The 17,979-nt window shown below is 40.1% G+C and overlaps 1 protein-coding gene across 4 annotated transcripts in view; it reads left to right on the top strand.

Moving 5' to 3' along the window:
- PTPRA (protein tyrosine phosphatase receptor type A) overlaps positions 1-17,979 on the top strand; it is a 144,981-nt gene that overhangs the window by 89,485 nt on the left and 37,517 nt on the right. For all 4 annotated transcript variants that reach the window (XM_028144699.2, XM_028144696.2, XM_054724542.1 and 1 more), the window contains 2 exons: positions 16,020-16,104; positions 17,834-17,907. In XM_028144699.2, coding sequence (XP_028000500.1) covers positions 16,020-16,104; positions 17,834-17,907 — 159 coding nt within the window. The remainder of the gene's footprint in view (positions 1-16,019; positions 16,105-17,833; positions 17,908-17,979) is intronic.

The raw sequence follows: 17,979 nt of genomic DNA, 5'->3' as shown, positions 1-17,979 counted from the left end.
AACCTCATAGAAAAGAGTAACAGGGACAAGTACTCATTATGTTTTTTTAAATGTAGATTATAGATTCTAATAGCTATGATGCGTTTAAACAACTGTATCTTACATGATCATGTCACCTTGTTAATATTACCCTTTGGTGATATTAGGCCATAGTTACCTTTAAACATACCGCCTTTGTGTTGTTTTTCCCTAGTCTACAAAATGTCGACCCTTTATCACTTTATATGGATTTTAGCCCTTTAGTGTAAAATCCCTATGACTGGAGATGCTGTGTTGGTGGTCTGAGCAGTACTGCCAAATCCTTGATCTCCAGAGAACAGAATATGTGGTACACATCTATAGAAATGGCATGTTTTACTTAGGACAACAGTAAGGCTATAAAGAACGTAAGAGAAAGAAATCATCCATCAGCCTAAGAAATGGAAATTGCATTTTTGAGTTTGGAAAATGTTAATCTGTGAAGCAATCTTTCTCATCATGAATTTTCTATTAAATCAGACTTTTTGAGTTTTTTGTTTGTTTTTTTCTGATTCCATTATTTAACTGTGCACAATTTTTCCTGCATAATTAAGTAATAGAACATTTGAAGGCTTATGAAGTCTGCTAAGTAGGGAGCATTTGAATCATAAAAGTAGGTACTCTAACCTTTTATGTGTTATCCATCTGCCACTGTATTTGGTGAGGAATAGGGCGATGTTACCATACTGTGTACAGAGTTTCCTCAATGTTGCAGCTCTTGCTTTCCTAAACTTAGGATCTAGATTCAGTTAATGCAGTATCCTGGCTATTTACATCCTCTTACCTGATTCTGACTATTAAATGAAGTTTATAGATTTGTGTTGCAAATAGATTTTCTCCCTAAAACTGCTCTTTTAACCAATCTTACAATAAAGTCAAAAGACAAAGTGGTAGGCTTCAAGATTAAACATAACATGTGTGATTCCTTCTACTTAGTGTATATTTTCTTAATATTCAGCTTTTCTCTTCCCTCAGATATATCCATGTTTTACCTAGCTAACTAATATGGATTTGAGTAATTTCAATATTATGATTAAAAATAAACAAAATTAGCTGTAGCCGGTTTGGTTCAGTGAATAGAGCGTCAGCCTGCGGATTGAGGGGTCCCGGGTTCGATTTCAGCCAAGGGCACATGCCTGGGTTGCAGGCTGGATCCCTAGTGTGGGGTGTGCAGGAGACAGCCAATCAATGATTCCCTGTCATCATTGATGTTTCTATCTCTCCCTCCCTCTCGAGCCTTCCTCTCTGAAATCAATAAAAAAATATTTTTTTAAAAAGAAACAAAATTACCTTAATTATCAAGATTATTGGTAATTATGAAATACTAATATAATTTTTTAAAATTTAAATTCTTTATTGTTTAAAGTATTATATGGGTCTCCTTTTTTCCCCATTGACCTCTCCCTGGATGCTCCCACCCCCAGTACATGCCTTCACCCCCCTACTGTCTGTGTCCATTCGTTATGCTTATATGCATGCATACAAGTCCTTTGGTTAATCTCTTATCCCTTCATCCCCCGCCTTCCCTCATAGGTTGGACAGTCTGTTCAGTGCTTCTATTAAATCTTCTTTTTAAGTTAAACAATTTTGGCTCTAGCTAATGTGACTCAGTTTGTTGGGCATCGTCCCCTGCACTGAAAGGTCACTGGTTCGATTCCCAGTCAGTGCATGCGTGGCGGTTTCAGGCTCGATCCCTATTAGGGGGCATGCAGGAGGCAGCTGATTGATGTTACGCTCTCACATCAGTGTTTCTCTCTCTCCCTCTCCTTTTCTCTCTAAAAAAATCAATAAAAATATTAAAAAATAATGATTTTGTATAATTGTCTTTGGCCAAACAGGAAATTGAAGAGGCATACCAGTACATATTCTCAGCAGTCTCTAAAGCCCTATATGTAAAGATGATTTTACCAGAGCAGATCTTTTGTGGTATTGCTGTAAATTTTTATGTCATGTTCTAACTTTAAAGGCAAATGTTGTTGTTTTTTTTGAGAAATGAGGCAATTGTTTTGAAATACTTGTATTATAATGGGTTTGCTGAGCAAATTATTTCTATACAGATGAATTAAGGGTTATAAGTTTTATACACTAGCCTTTGTGATGCTTTGAAAAGCAATGGCTGGTGTTTTAATGATCAAAGCAGGAAGGAATAAAAAGAGGAAGGAAGGCAGAAAGGAATAAAAAGAAGGGAGGCAGTCAGCCTTACTTCCTTTCTTTGAAGTCAGTTATTTTGGAATACATTGGTAGAACCAGCTTTTGTTCTAATTGTGATAAAATATATATATAAAATATAAAATTTGCCATTTTAACTGTACAGTTCAGTGGTATTAAGTACATTCACATTGTTGTGCAACCATCACCAACCAACCATCTCCAGAACTATTTTATCATCCCACACTGAAACTCTGTAACCCATTAAACACTAACTCCCCATTTCTCCTTCCCCTAATCCATTCTTCTTTCTGTCTCTATGAATTTCACCATTCTAGGTACCTAATTTAAGTGGAATCATACAATATTTGTTCTTTTGTTACCAGTTTTTCTTTAAAAGTATTTTTACTGGTATTAGTTTGGATGATTAGTGTAATATTGTAGTGCATATTGGTAAATCAAATTCTAGCATTGAGTTCATTGACATTGTGGTGCAACCATCACCACCATCCATCTCCATAACCTTTCATCTTGTAAAATTCGAACTCCATACTTATTAAACAATAATTTCCCAGTTTTCCCTCTCTCCAGCTCCTGGCAGCTACCATTCTGCTTTCTCTCTGAATTCGACCACTCTAGGTATCTCATATAAGTGGAATCATACAGTATTTGTGTGGTTTTTTTTACTAAGCATAATGCCTTCAAGGTTCATCCATTTTGTAGTATGTGTCAGAATTTCTTTTTAAGGCTGAAAATATTCCATTGTATGTGTATACCACATTTTTCTTATTTATCCATCAATGGAAAATGGGTTGCTTCTACATTCTAGCTGTTGTGACCAATGCTGCTTATGAATATGGGTGTCCAAATATCTCTTCAAGATCCTGCTTTCAAGACTTTGGGACATGTACCCAGAAGTAGAATTGCTGGATCACTTGGTAATTTTAAGTTTTTTGTGGAATTTCCATACTGTTTTCCACAGCACCTGTATCATTTTACATGCCCACCAACAGTGCATAAGAGTTCCAGTTTCACCACATCCTGGCCAACACTTAGTATTTTCTGTTTTTTTTTAATAGTAGCCATTCTGGCTGGTGTGAGATTGCTCCTTGTTTTATAGTGGCTTTTAAAAAAATTAACAGTGTCTTATTGCACAAATTGCAATATGTATATTGTAAATATATTTTTATTGATTTTAGAGAGGAAGGGAGAGGGAGACAGAAACATCAGTGATGAAAGAGAATCATTGATCGGCTGTCCTCCACATGCCCTACACGAGGGATCAAGCCCACAACCGGGGACATGTGCCCTGACTGGGAATCAAACTGTGACCTCCTAGTTCATTGGTCGGCAAACTCTTTAGTCAACAGAGCCAAATATCAACAGTACAACGATTGAAATTTCTTTTGAGAGCCGAAAACCGACTTCTGCGCATGGGCCACGAAGTTTCAGTCGCACTGTACATGTGCGCCCGCACGTGGTATTTTGTGGAAGAGCCACACTCCAGGGGCCAAAGAGCCGCATGTGGCTCGCAAGCCACAGTTTGCCGACCACTGTCCTAGTTGATAAGGTTGACACAACTACTGAGCCACGCCAACCAGGCTATTTTTAAAGAGTTATTCTATTTTTCTCATCACTTCTTCCCAGGACCACCATTGCTCTCTTTGATTTTTGTGAAGGTCACCTGAAGGGGTCTGGTTAAGTTTTGCTCTGAAGCACTGAGTGGACTGCATTGTGCTCATAGAGGTGTCCCTTCAGGAGAACAAACAGGGACATATCCTAAACTTAGGGGTTCAGTCATGGTTTAAGAAGTTAAACACAGTTACCCGCTAGGCCAGTGGTTCTCAACCTTTTTAATGCCGCGACCCTTTTTTTATTTAATTTTTTTCTTGTGTTTTTTATTATTTATTTATTTTTTAAAATATATTTTATTGATTTTTTACAGAGAGGAAGGGAGAAGGATAGAGAGTTAGAAACATCGATGAGAGAGAAACATTGACCAGCTGCCTCCTGCACACCCCCTACCGGGGATGTGCCCGCAACCAAGGTACATGCCCTTGACCGGAATCGAACCTGGGACCTTTCAGTCCGCAGACCAACGCTCTATCCACTGAGCCAAACCGGTTTCGACCGCGACCCTTTAATACAGTTCCTCATGTTGTGGTGACCCCCAACCATAAAATTATTTTCGTTGCTACTTCCTAACTGTAATTTTGCTACTGGTAATGAATTGTAATGTAAATATCTGAGTTTTCCGATGGTCTTAGGCTCTACAGCAGTGGTTCTCAACCTGTGGGTCGCAGTTCTCAACCTGTGAGTCGCGACCCATAGGTTGAGAACCGCTAACAGGGTCTCCTAAGACCATCGGAAAACACAGATATTTACATTACAGTTCATAACAGTAGCAAAATTACAGTTATGAAGTAGCAATGAAAGTAATTTTATGGTTGGGGGTCACCACAACATGAGGAACTGTATTAAAGGGTCGCGGCATTAGAAAGGTTGAGAACCACTGCTCTAGGCAGAGCTACCTTTCTTTCTCTTTTCCTCTTCTTCATCTCTTGTGGCTGCCTAGAATTATCTGTCTTCAGGGCCCACCCAGGAAACACTCTGTGAACCTAGTGTCCCTAGCTATCATTGCAATGTATTGATCTTCTCTGGATGTCAGTTCTAACCAAACAAAAAAAGTGTGTATGATACAATCAAGGATATTTAAATAGTAACTGAATATTATATTAAAAAATTCATGTTGATTTTTAAAAATATATACTTTTATTGATTTTAGAGAGGGAGGAAGAGGGAAAGGGGGGGGAGAGAGAGAGAGAGAGAGAGAGAGAGAGAGAGAGAGAGAGAGAGAGAGAGATTGATTGGCTGCTTCCTGCATGCCCCCTACTAGGGGTCGAGTATGCTTTGCATGTGCCCTGACTGGGAATCGAACCGCAGCCTACTGGTTCATAGGTCGACGCTCAACCACTGAGCCACACAGGCCAGGCTTGTGTTACTTTTTTAAATAGAATAATGGTATTGTGATTATGTTAAGAATCTTTATTGCCTTGGCTAGTTTGTTCAATGGTTAGAGCATAGTCCTGAGGACTGAAGGGTTTCTGGTTCAATTCCCAATCAAGAGCACGTACCTCAGTTGCAGGTTTGATCTCCAGACCTGATTGGTCGGGGCCTGAGTGGGAGGCAACCAATCAATGTGTCTCTCACATCAGTTTCTCCCTCTCCCTTCCTCCCTTCCTCCCTGTCTCCCTGTCTAAAAATCACTGGAAAAAATATCCTCGAGTGAGGATTAAAAAAAAGAAGAAGAAAAGAAAAAATAATCCTTATCACTTAGTGATACATACTAAAGTAATTACAGTTGCAATGATATGTCTCATATTTGCTTTAAAATAACCCAGTGGAATGGATATGGAACAGTGGTTCTCAACTCAGGGCAGTTTTCCCGCAGAGGATAATTGGTGTTGTCTAGAGGTGATGTTTTGGTCATCACAATTGGTTAGCTGCTGGCAAATAGTAGGTAGAGGCCAGAGATGTTCTTAAACATTCTACAATGCCCATGACAGCCCTACACAACAGAGAATTATTAGTGTGAGGTTGAGAGACCCTAGTATAGATGTAAAAAACTGGCATAATAGTGATAATGTTGAAGTGATAAGTATATAGTGATTTATTACAGTGTTCACTTTACTCCTGTGTAAGTTTGAAAGTTTCCCATAATAAAAAGTTTAAAATATATACAGCATTTAAAAAAAGAAGCAGCAGCAGCAATCAGCACTCAGTGACAACTTCCTCTCCCCCCACTCTAGATAGCGCTCTGTTTTTCCAGCTGAGTCAGGATGGGACACCACAGCTTGTTACACAGCTTGTGGGTGTACTGACTCTGCTTTGGCAGGCCTTTGGTTAAATGCCATCCTCCTACCCCAAGGCTCACTTTCATCCCCAGTCCTGGCTGACTCTGAACACTAGGGTATTTCCAGGCCCAGACTGGTAGAACCAGTACCTGCCTTTAACTGTAGGTTCTTGGGCTCTGATTGATCGATCTCTTCAGCAGTTCAATTCCATCTGTTTTGTCTTACAAACACCCCTCAAAGGTTTTGATCTACTGAGGCCACCCTTGCTGCCTTCCCAATATGCTTTTGGTTCGTTAGCATGTTTATATTTCTTTTATTATCTCAGTGTCCTTTTGGGAAGAGAAATAAGTAAAATTATTATTTTTTAATTTGTGCCAGGCACACCCAAGGACAGGGAATAAACTCATTTTATCCCATCAGCATAAAGCTGATGAATAGAAAGAAGTAAAATTATTGATTCAGCGAACCATCTTGAGCTAGATGTCTCTAATTACCCCCTTTTAATACCCAATATAAGCCCTCTGTGATTGGCATTTAATAGACATACTTAGTGATATATATCAACCATTAATTCTTTTATCCATTCACTCAGTATATAGTCCAGTATTTGTTTATTGCTAATTGTGGGTGAAATTTTGTGTTAGGTTTAAGGTATTCGTGAGAAACAAAGCAGGTATGTAATCTTTCCCCTTGTAGAATTTATGGTGTAAAGAAGGGACACTCATTAGTCACTAAACTCAAATAAATATATAATTACAAAGTGTGAGAGGTAATATCAAGGGAAATAACAGAGTGCTCTGTGAGAATAATAAAGAAAATCCTAGCTAACATTGACTGAGTACATAAAGTGTGCCAGTTACTGTGCCAAGAATTTTACATGGGTAATCTCATTTAATTTACAGAGTAACTGATTTTAGAGATAAGAAACACTTAGGATCCTAATTTAGTATTAGGAAACAGAAACTATCTCTCTGGGGAGAATAACACTTAAAATGAGAACTATATGACTAGGAGTTGGCCTGGCAAAGAATGGAAGGAGGCTATGTAAAAAGCAGAAGGAAGGAACAACGTGTGTACAGGCCTAAAGAAGGGATGAACTCAGCATGGAAGGACTCCAGTGGCTGAAGTTTAGTGAGCAAGTAAAGAGTGGTGGGAGACCTAGTAAGCAGAGACTGAATGGGGGAGGTTTTTATGGGCCAGGGGAAGGATATTAGATTTCCTCTAAAGGCTTGGGAAACCATCCAAAGGTTTTACATATGAGAGGAACGTGATCTGATTTGCTTTCTTAGAGTTCCCTCTGCCTGCTTTGTTTAGAATGGGTTGGCAGGGGGCAGAAGCTTACTGTGATCCAGATAAGAGAGGATAGAGACTTTAGTGAGGGCAACAGAATTTTAAAAAAAGGGCAAACAAATTTGAGGCATTCATTTTAGCCTGAGAATTTATCGCAGCTGAGTTGGATGTAGAAGAAAAGCATCCACATTCATTACAGTTGCCCACATTTCTTACTTTAACAGGGTGGATGGCAGAACTAGCGTATTGAATGGTAAGAAAAATGTTTTAGAGAGAAAGTTTGCATTGCCATATAGGCCCAGAAGAGAGGTCTAAACAAGCAATGCAAATGTGGGGATTGCCACCATATCATTCCTGCTTACCGCCAGCTATCTGATCAGATCAACTACGTAAAGTATAGAGAAGAGTGCCAAGGACAGAGCCCTGAGGAAATCAGACATTTATGAGATCTCGTGTTGGAAGAGGAACAACTAGCAAAGAAAATATGATGGAGCAGCCAAGAGATAGAAGGAAAATCAGAAGAGTGCTTTGTTGTAGAAACCAAGAGGAAAGTTTTCAAAGAGGAGAGAGTGGTCAGCCAGTTTGAATGCTCATTTTAAGATGGAGAGGCACATACCAGGGTATGTTGAAAATTGTCATCTCCCATCTCTTTAAAAAACAACAACTTTGCACTCCACATCTTCCTCACATGCTACTCCTTTTCTCTGCATTCCTTTATGGTGAAAATCCTCACTTCACATAAGGAATCGGTATCTTACTCTCCTCTTTCCCTCTTTATTTCACTCCATTTAGGCTTCCTCACCAATCTTAAAAAGTTTACCAATAGCTGCCATCTTGTCAAATTCAGTTTCACTTCTCTATCTTCATCCTACTTAATCTATCACTAATATAAGATTGAACTGATTACTCTCTACTTAAAAAACTGTTTTGGCATCCATAAGACCATATTCCGCTGGATTACCTCCCACTTTATAACTGCTGTTTATGAGTCATTTAGCTAGCTGAACTTTTAAAAGAATGTAAATCCAGTTATTTCTCTACCATGTTCAAAGCCCTTTAATCACATAGTGTTTCTCATCACATTCAGAATTAAATCCACACTCGCTACAATGGCCTACGAAGTCCTAAGTCTCCTGGCTCCTGCCTCCCTCTCCAGCAACATTTTACTGGATTTTGTGTTGTTTTTGAACCTGCCAAGCTCCTAAGGGCTATTCTTAGGAGCTTGGCTGTTCCTTGTGCCTATAAAGCTCTTTGCCCAATATTTGCATGGTTCACTTCTTCACATTACGTAGACCGCATAACCACTTCAGGCCTTCCCAAACTACTCTAAAATAGCCGAATCTACCCCTTCTTACCCATCACTCCCTAATTCCCTACCATTCTTTTCTTTTCTTTCTTTAAATTATTGATTTTTTTAAAATTACAGTTTACATTCAGTATTATTTTCAGGTATAGAGCACAGTGGTCAGACAATCTTATACTTCACAAAATGCTTCCCCCTCCCCAGTATTTCCAGTATCCACCTGGCATTATACATAGTTATCATAGTATTGTTAACTATATTCCCTGGGACTATTTTCTAACTACCAATTTGTACTTCTTAATCCTTTTCTTCACCTTTATCACCCAGTCTTGCAAAGCACACACACAACCGTCAGTCTGTTCTCTGTATGAGTCTTTTTCAATTTTGTTCACATGTAAGTGAAATAATTTCTCTTTCTTTGACTGACTTATTTCACTTAGCATAATATCCTCTAGGTCCATCCATGCTGTCACAAATGGTAAGATTTCATTATTTTTTTAAAAATTTCTTTATTGATTAAGGTGTCACATACTTGTCCTCATCCCCCCATTCCCATCCCACACCCCTCCCCACAGATGAAGATTTCATTATTTTTTATGGCTGAGTAAAATTCCATTGTATACATATACCACAACTTTTTTATCCACTTGTCTATTGAGCATTTGGGTTGCTTCCATATCTTGGCTATGTAAATAATGCAGCAATGATCATAGGAGTGCATATATTCTTTTGAATTAGTGTTTTGGATTTCTTTGGATAAATACCCAGAAGTGGAATTGCTGGGCCATCCGGCAGTTTCATTTTAAATATTTTTGAGGACCCTCCATACTGGTTTTCATAGTGGCTACATTCCCACCAACAGTGCTTGAGGGTTTCCTTTTCTCCACATTTTTGCCAACACTTATTGTTTGTTGATTTATTGATGATAGCCATTCTGACAGGTGTGAGTTGATATCTCATTGAGGTTTGAATTTGCATTTCTCTGGTGATTAGTGACATTGAGCATCTTTTTATATGTCTATTAGACATGTGTATGTCCTTTTGGTTTTCTTTTAATTGATTTCAGAGAGGAAGTGAGAGGGAGATACATCAATGATGTGAGAGAATCATTGATTGGTTGCCTCCTGCACAACCCCCACTGGGGATCAAGCCCACAACCCACGCATGTACCCTTGACCGGAATCGAACCTGGGACCCTTCATTCTGCAGACCGATGCTCTATCCACTAAACTATTGTAAATGGGCAAGGCGACATCTGTATGTCCTTTTTGGGAAAGTGTCCATTCAGGTTCTCAGCCCATTTTTGAATTGGATTGTTTGGTGTGTTTTTTTGGTGTTCAGTTGTATGAGTTCTTTATAAATTTTGGATATTAACCCCTTACTAGATTATCATTGGCAAATATCTTCTCTCATTTGGTAGATGGTTTACTGATGGTTTCCTTTGCTCTGCAAAACCTTTTTAGTTTGATGTAGTCCCATTTCTTTGTTTTGTTTCGTTTCCCTGTGTGAGGAGATATATCAGAAAAAAACATTGCTAAGAAAAATGTCATAGATTTTACTACCTTTGTTTTCTTCTATGAATTTTTTGGTTTTGAGTCTTAGTTTAAGTCTTTAATCTGTTATATAATGCAAGAAAGTGGTCTCATTTCATTTTTTGCATGTTATCTGTCCACTGTTTCAAATACTATTTATTGAATACACTGTCTTTACCCTATTGCATGTTCTTGCCTCTTTTGTCAAATGGTACTTGACCATATAGGTGTTAGTTTATTTCTGGGCTCTTTATTCTGTTCCATTGATTTATGTGTCTGTTTTTTATTTTTGTTTTTTGCTAGTACCATGCTGTTTTGACTACTATAGCCTTGTGGTATACTAGTAGTTTGATATCAGATAGCATGATTGTTTACTTGATATTTTTTGTTTCTTGAGGTAGACCTGTAATTCTATGAATTTCCCTTTTAGGGCTGCTTTCGCTGTGTCCCATAGATTTTTGTGTTTTCATTTTCATTTGTCTCAGGTATTTCTTGAAAGTTTTCCTTTGATCTCATTGTTAACCTATTCATTTTTAGTAAAATATTATTTAGCCTCCATGTGTTTGTGTTTTTCAGTTTTTTTCTTATAATGGATTTCTAATTTTAAACCATTACGGTGCTTGATATGATTTTATTGTTCTTAAATTTATTGATACTTGTTTTGCATTCTAATATGTGATCTATCCTGGAAAATGTTTCATGTGCATCTGAAAAGAATGTATATTCTGTTGCTTTGGGGTGAAATGTTCTGAAAATATCAATTAAATCCAGCTGGTTTAGAGTATCATGTAAGGCCACTGTTTCCTTATTGATTTTCTGTCTGGAAGAACTATTTATTTATGTCAATAGAATATTAAAATCCCCTACTGTGACTGTTTTACTATAGATCTCTCCCTTTATATCCCTCAATATTTGCTTTATTTATTTATTTAATCCTCACCCGAGTATATGTTTTTATTGATTTTAGAAAGAGAGGAAGGGAGGGTGGGGAGGGGAGAGAGAGGGAGAGGGAAACATCGATGTGAGAGAGAATTAATGGTCAGTTGCCTCCCAGACGCACCCTAACTAAGGATCAAACCTGTAACCCAGACATGTGCCCTGACCGGGAATCGAACCTGCAACCTTTTGGTATATGGGATGATGTTCCAACTGACCAAGCTACCTGGCCAGGGCCAGTATTTGCTTTATATATTTATGTGCTCCTGTGTTGTTGGGTACATAAATGTTTACAAGGGTTTTATGCTCTTGTTGAATTGATCTCTTTATCATTAGGTAATGTCTTTCTTTGTCTCCTATTACAGCCTTTATTTTAAAGTCTGTTTTGTCTGATGTAAGTATTGCTACCCCAGCCTTTTCTTTTGTTTTGATTTGCATGAAATACCCTTTTCTAACCCTTTGCTTTCAGTCTGTGTATATCTTTCATTCTGAGGTGGGTCTGTTGTAGATAGCATATATAAGGTGGGGCAAAAGTAGGTTTACAGTTGTGAATACGTGAAACAGAGTTTACTCTTGTAATATTATTTATTAATTATTGTATATAAACAACTATAAACTTTTGCCCCACCCTGTATATGGCTGTTATTTTCTTATGCATTCAGCTATACTATGTCTAATTGGAGCATTTAGTTCTTTCTCTTTTTTTCTCCTTTTCTTAAAGAAGTCCCTTTAACATTTTTGTGTAATATTGGTTTGGTGGTAATGAAAACTCATTTAGTTTTTTCTTGTCTGTGAAGCTCTTTATTTCTCCTTCAATTTTAAATGATAGCCTTGCTTGGTAGAGTAGTCTTTGTAGGTCCTTGCTTTTTATCACGTTGAATATTTCATCCCAGTCCCTTCTGGCCTGAAATGTTTCTGTTGAGAAATCAGCTGACAGTCTTATGGAGATCCCTTGTAGGTAACTAACTGTCTTTCTCTTGATGCTTTTACGATTCTCTCTTTGTCTTTAACCTTTGCCATTTTAATTCTGATGTGTCCTGGTGTGGGCCTTTTTGGGTTCATTTTGTTTGGGACTCTCTGCTTCCTGGACTTTTGAGTCTTTTTCCTTTACCAGTTTTGGGAAGTTTTCAGTCATTATTTTCTTTAAATAGATTCTCAGTCTCTTGCTCTCTTTCAACTCCGTCTAGAACCCAATGATGCAGATATTATTACTTGATGTTGTTCCAGAAGTTCCTCAAACTAGCCTCATTTAAAAAAAAAAAATTATTTTTCTCATTTTGTTGCTCTGATTGTATGCTTTCTGCTACTTTGTCTTCCAAATCGCTGATTCAGTTGTCTGCTTTACCTAAGGTTATTGATTGCATTTAGTATATTCTTCATTTCAGATATTGCATTTTTCATTCATGGCTGGTTCTTTTTTATGATTTCTGTGTCCTTTTCTATGTTTACTATATCTATTTGCTTAAGTTCTCCCTAAATTCATCCATTCTTTCCCTAAGTGTTTTGAGCATTTTTATAACCATTGTTTTGAATTCTGTATCTTGTAGATTGCTTGCCTCCATTTCATTTAGTTCTTTTACTGGGGATTACTCGTGTGTGTGTGTGTGTGTGTGTGTGTGTGTGTGTGTGTGTGGCTTTTTTTTCTCTCCCCATTTTGGCTGCCTCTCTGAACTTGTTTCTGTGTATTAGGTATATCTGTTGTGTTTCCCATTCTTGGTATTGTGGCCTTATGTAGTAGGTGCCTTGTGGAGCTCAGTGGCACAGTCTCCCAGGTCACCTGTGCTAGGTGCTCCAGGAATGTGTCTTGTGTGGGTCGTGTGAGCCCTCCTTTTGTAGTTGAGTCTTGCAGTTGGCCTGTCCATGAATGGGATTGAATCTCAGGTTGGCTGACTATGAGAATCAACACCAACCACAGTGCACTACCGTCTGTGTGGGGCCTGACCCCACAACACGGAATTCACGCCTGCAGGGTCTGGTGCCTACCAAGAGCTTCTTTTGGGTATGCCACTTGTGGAGCTAATTAGGTCATGATCTGATGTGGTCTGAAGCCCACCACCAGGTGTGTTGGTTCTGGGGCCTCTTTGAGAAGGACTCGGGTGCAGATGAGTATCAGGGGCTGCCCGTGCCTGGCCCTCGGCTGCATGTTTGGAGCTACAAAGCAATCCATGGTTTGGGTTTGTGGTTGCCTCTGCTGGGCATGGGTGTGCATGAGAGAGGGCAAATTGCATACCAAGGCTGGCTTCTATGGGCACCAAGTTCAGGGACAAGTCAGCAAAAGGCCCAAGACACCCTGAGATCTGCCGCCAGCTACCTGTTAGGCTAAGTCACTGAAAGTCTCTGGTGGTAGGCAAGTTGCGTGATAGCTTCTCAGTGAGTCACCAGGTAGGGGCTGTTGGTGTTCTCCAGGTTGATACAAATTAAGACTTGGCACTGGTCTGATGCTAAAGTCTCAGGGTACAACAAGGCCAGTTGCCACCTACTAGGGGCCTGGGGATCTTTGTTGTGGGTGGGGTCTCAGGGAGTTGTCACGGTGAGGCCAGTAGAGTTCATCAGGCTAAAACAGACCAAGATTTGGCTATGTGGAGGAAGGGGAGCTTGGCACGGCAGCCCACAGGGAGTTGGGAGAGTGGGGCTAGTGCATTTTCTTAGTCTGATGCTATGTGGAGGGGAGTGCTTGACCTAGGAAAGATGGTCTCTGTTGGCAGTGCGGGTGAGGGAATCAGCACAGGAACCTTGGCAGCTGATCCTTTAGCCTTCTCCCCAAAGCCACACAACCCTCTGAGCTGCCTTTCTTCCACTGGAGCCCAGGGTGAGTGCCCACAAATGAGATTTTGTGCTTCGGCCCTTTAAGAAGGCGCCTGGGTTTCTAGCACACTCCTGTCTCTCCTTGGTGGACAGAATCTCCACTGATTTTCACAGCCAGATATTATATGGGCATCTCTTCCCTGCTCTGGTGCTCCAGGCTGGGGAGCCCCACATGGGGTTGAGACTCCTCGCTCCTTAGAGGGAACCTTTGCACCTGAGATACCCCTCAAGATTCTCAGCCACCGCACATGGGTGTGTGACCAGCCCTTTTCGCATCTCCATCCTTCCTGCCAGGCTGCTTCAGTAAATCCTTGGTTATAAGACTTCTGTTTAGCTAGTTCAGTTGGTTATCAGGTTTATTGTTCTATAATTTAGTTGTAATTTCAATTTGATCCTGAGAGGAAGTGAGTGTGCTTTCCACTTACTCTGCCGCCATTTGAATTAATCATACTGTTTTCTTCATAGCACTTGTTCCTTTCTGAAATTATGTGTTTACTTGTTAATGAACAGTATCCCCTCACTTTTCTTTCCCCATGGTCTAGAACAGTGCCTGGCATACAATTGCTGTCCTATAAATATTTTTTTTAATGAATGCTGCTAAGAGGTTGAATCAGGTGTGAATGGGAATGTTTCCATTGGATTTAGGAATATGCCATTTGTGTGTTCTTGATGAGCAGTTTATTTATTTTTTAAAATATATTTTTATTGGTTTCAGAGAGGAAGGGAGAGGGAGAGAGAGAGAGAAACATCAGTGATGAGAGAGAATCATTGTCCGGCTGCCTCCTGCATGCCCCCACAGGGGATCAAGCCCGCAACCCAGGCATGTGCCCTGACTGGGAATTGAACCGTTGATCTCCTGGTTCATCATTGGTCCATGCTCATCCACTGAGCCACACCTGCTGGGCTTGATGAACAGTTTAAATGGAGCAGTGAGGTAGGAGTCAAGAACAAAATAGGCTAAGGAGTTATCCAGAGGTAAAGAATTAGGGAAAATGACTGTTTTATAAGACAACTGTTGTGAGAAGTTAACTGTGAAGCATGGGGCTGTTGATGACTAGAGGAGGGTAAATGAGGTCAAGAAGACAAGCCTTTGAGGTAACAGTAATAGATGTGTGACAGGATTGACTTTCACATGGGAGGGACTTGTCCTCCCTTTTAGTAGGATGGAAAATGATTAAGATAGTTATAAACTCAAGACCTTGTGTAGTTGGTGGTAGGGGCATGAGAGTAGAGGAGAATGAGTCAGCACCTGGTTAGCTGCCATAAGAAAGAAGGCTAAGTGTTGGATGGAAAGGAAGCCAGGCCCTAGGAAATGGAAATCCAAGGACCTGCCTTCCAATATATCTCTAAGCCATATCTTGCTGTAGTTGGGATTCTGGCTGTGGAAAGAAGTAGAAAAGAGTACCAGCATTTTGGATACATAGTGCTTAAGGATCTAATAATGTCTGCTTGCTTTAATCAGGAACAGTATTCTCTATGCCAGGAAACAATCTGAGTTTATGATAGGAAAATTCTTTTATCTCCTGTCTTCCTCTAGGTGGAGCCTATTAAGGCTGGGGAGAGAGTATGTTGTTGACCCTCATACCTAGATTGCCATCAAGATTGGATGTGTTCATGCTTTCAGATATTTATTTGTTTATGTACTAAGCTCTGTTTTAGGCTCTATAGCAATGAACAAAACAGTCTATGCCTTCAAAGAGCTTTTATTCAAATGCAGGGAGACAGCTCTAACCAGTTTTGTTCAGTGGATAAAGCATCAGCCTGCAGACTGAAGGGTCCCGGGTTTGATTTCGGTCAAGGGCATATGTCCGGATTGTGGGCTCGGTCCCCAGCAGGAGGCAGCCAATCAGTGGTTCTCTCTCATCATTGATATTTCTATCTCTCTCTTCCTCTCCCTTCCCCTCTGTAATCAATAAAAATATTTTTTTAGATGCAGGGAGACAGAAAATAAATGTGTGATAAGCAGAGATAGGGTAGCAGTAGGAAGTGTTGTCTCTCTCACTCACTCTGTCCAAGCCCTGTCTCTACAGAAGCATTGAATGAGCCCTTCTTCCTGGGTATTTCCCTGAGCAATCAACTTGAGCCCTCCATTGCACACAATGGTAATGACATGTTTTCTTTTCTCAATTTCAGATGAGACGCCAATTATTGCAGTGATGGTGGCCCTGTCCTCTCTGCTAGTGATCGTCTTTATTATCATAGTTCTGTACATGTTAAGGTGAGCATGTGAGCTAATGCTTCTCCATTCTCATGGACTCTTATTTCAGTAACCCCAGGGCCTCAAGCCTACACAGTTCAGGAGACAGTAGGATAAGGATAATTAAGAGGATAGAGGGAAATGACTCAGGATAGTGCTCCTAAGATTAAAATTCTACTTAGAAATTATTTAAAAGTGCTACATAGTGTTCCTCAAGATCCAGCCCCTTCTCTTGGCTTCCACCTATCCAAGTCCAGCCCCCCAACTCTACTGCAATCTAAAGTCCAGGATGGTGGTTTGGAGGTTGAGGGAAGAAGCAACAGTCTGTATTATTACTGATAGGTGTTTAAGATCTTCATATCTAGCCCTGTTGAAGCAACCCCTAAAAATCCCCTGGTCTCTATATAATAAAGCATATAAAATATTTATACCTGGGGCTTTGTCCCCAAACCCCTCTAGGACTCCTTACCATGGCATACTGAACTAAACCATGTGAGTTATAGGGTTCCCCTTTCTGACTTTCTTTCAAGGTCCTCCAGATAATACTACTCAAACAGGGAACAAAAGCAAGAAAGGGAACCCAAGGGAGAGAAGAGGGAAGTGCGTTTGTTATCCTCCTACTGCCCTGACTAATTAGGTGTAACTTTGCCCTTATCTTTGGCTTAAGCTGCTCTGTGTACTCTTTCTGTTCTGCAGATATAAAGAGAGGGGAACCTTGGACACCCCTATAATTTGTCATGTGTATCCACCATCCTGCAGGAGACTTGAGACCAGACCTGTGCTCACCCAGTCTGAAACTCTGGTCTTTTCCCTGGTTGCACTGGGAAAATAACAGGATTTTTGTTTGATATGGATATTCTTTTTTTTTAAATATATATTTTATTGATTTTTAAAAAATATATATTTTATTGATTTTTTACAGAGAGGAAGGGAGAGGGATAGAGAGTTAGAAACATCGATGAAAGAGAAACATCAATCAGCTGCCTCCTGCACATACTGGGGATGTGCCCACAATCAAGTTACATGCCCCTGACCAGAATCGAACCTGGGACCCTTCAGTCTGCAGGCTGACGCTTTATGCACTGAGCCAAACCGGTTAGGGCTGATAAGGATATTCTTATCTACTCCCTTCCCCCTACTATATTCTACCCACTCATCCTTTTTTCACCTGGTATGACTGTGATCTCCAGGGAGTTCTGGAACTGGAGCTGCACAGAGTCACACAAGCTAGAATATACTCTTGGGATACCTGGGTTGGATTCTAGTACAGTGGTCGCCAACCAGTGGTCCGTGGAGGTCCGAAAGGTTGGCGACTGCTTTTCTAGTGTGCTGAGGGTGAGCAGGAGCACCATGGAATGGAGCTGCCTTAGCACGTGCAGGACCTGTCTCTTAAAAGAGCCTGTTTAACCCTAGCTGGTTTGGCTCAGTAGATAGAGCGCTGGCCTTCGGATTGAAGAGTCCCAGGTTCGATTCCTGGTCAGGGCACATGCCCGGTTGCAGGCTCAGTCCCCAGTCGGGGGAGTGCAGGAGGCAGCCAATCGATTCTTTCTCATCATTCATGTTTCTTTCTCTCTCTCCCCCCGCTCTCCCCCCTCTCTTCTTCTCTGAGGTGAGTAAAAAACATTTTTTTAAAAAGAGCCCATTTATTTGGTAAAGAAGATTTAGAAAGGCAGAATTGATAAGTGGAAATACAAAGCCATTGATTGGTCTCTTCTGCCTCTGTGCTTAGTTTTTCACATTTTCTCATTAGGTTTAAGAAATACAAGCAAGCTGGAAGTCATTCCAATTCTTTCCGCTTATCCAATGGCCGCACTGAGGACGTGGGTAAGGAACTCTTTAATGGCATGGGAAACCTTCATGGAGAAGAAAAAACAAGAAATTAGTGATTTCCCTGTC

Source organism: Eptesicus fuscus, chromosome 12 (genome assembly GCF_027574615.1).
Source record: "Eptesicus fuscus isolate TK198812 chromosome 12, DD_ASM_mEF_20220401, whole genome shotgun sequence".
Classification (NCBI taxonomy): Eukaryota; Metazoa; Chordata; class Mammalia; order Chiroptera; family Vespertilionidae; genus Eptesicus; species Eptesicus fuscus.
Note: the sequence above shows the minus strand (reverse complement) of the source record. Positions and strands in the feature narration are given on the sequence as shown.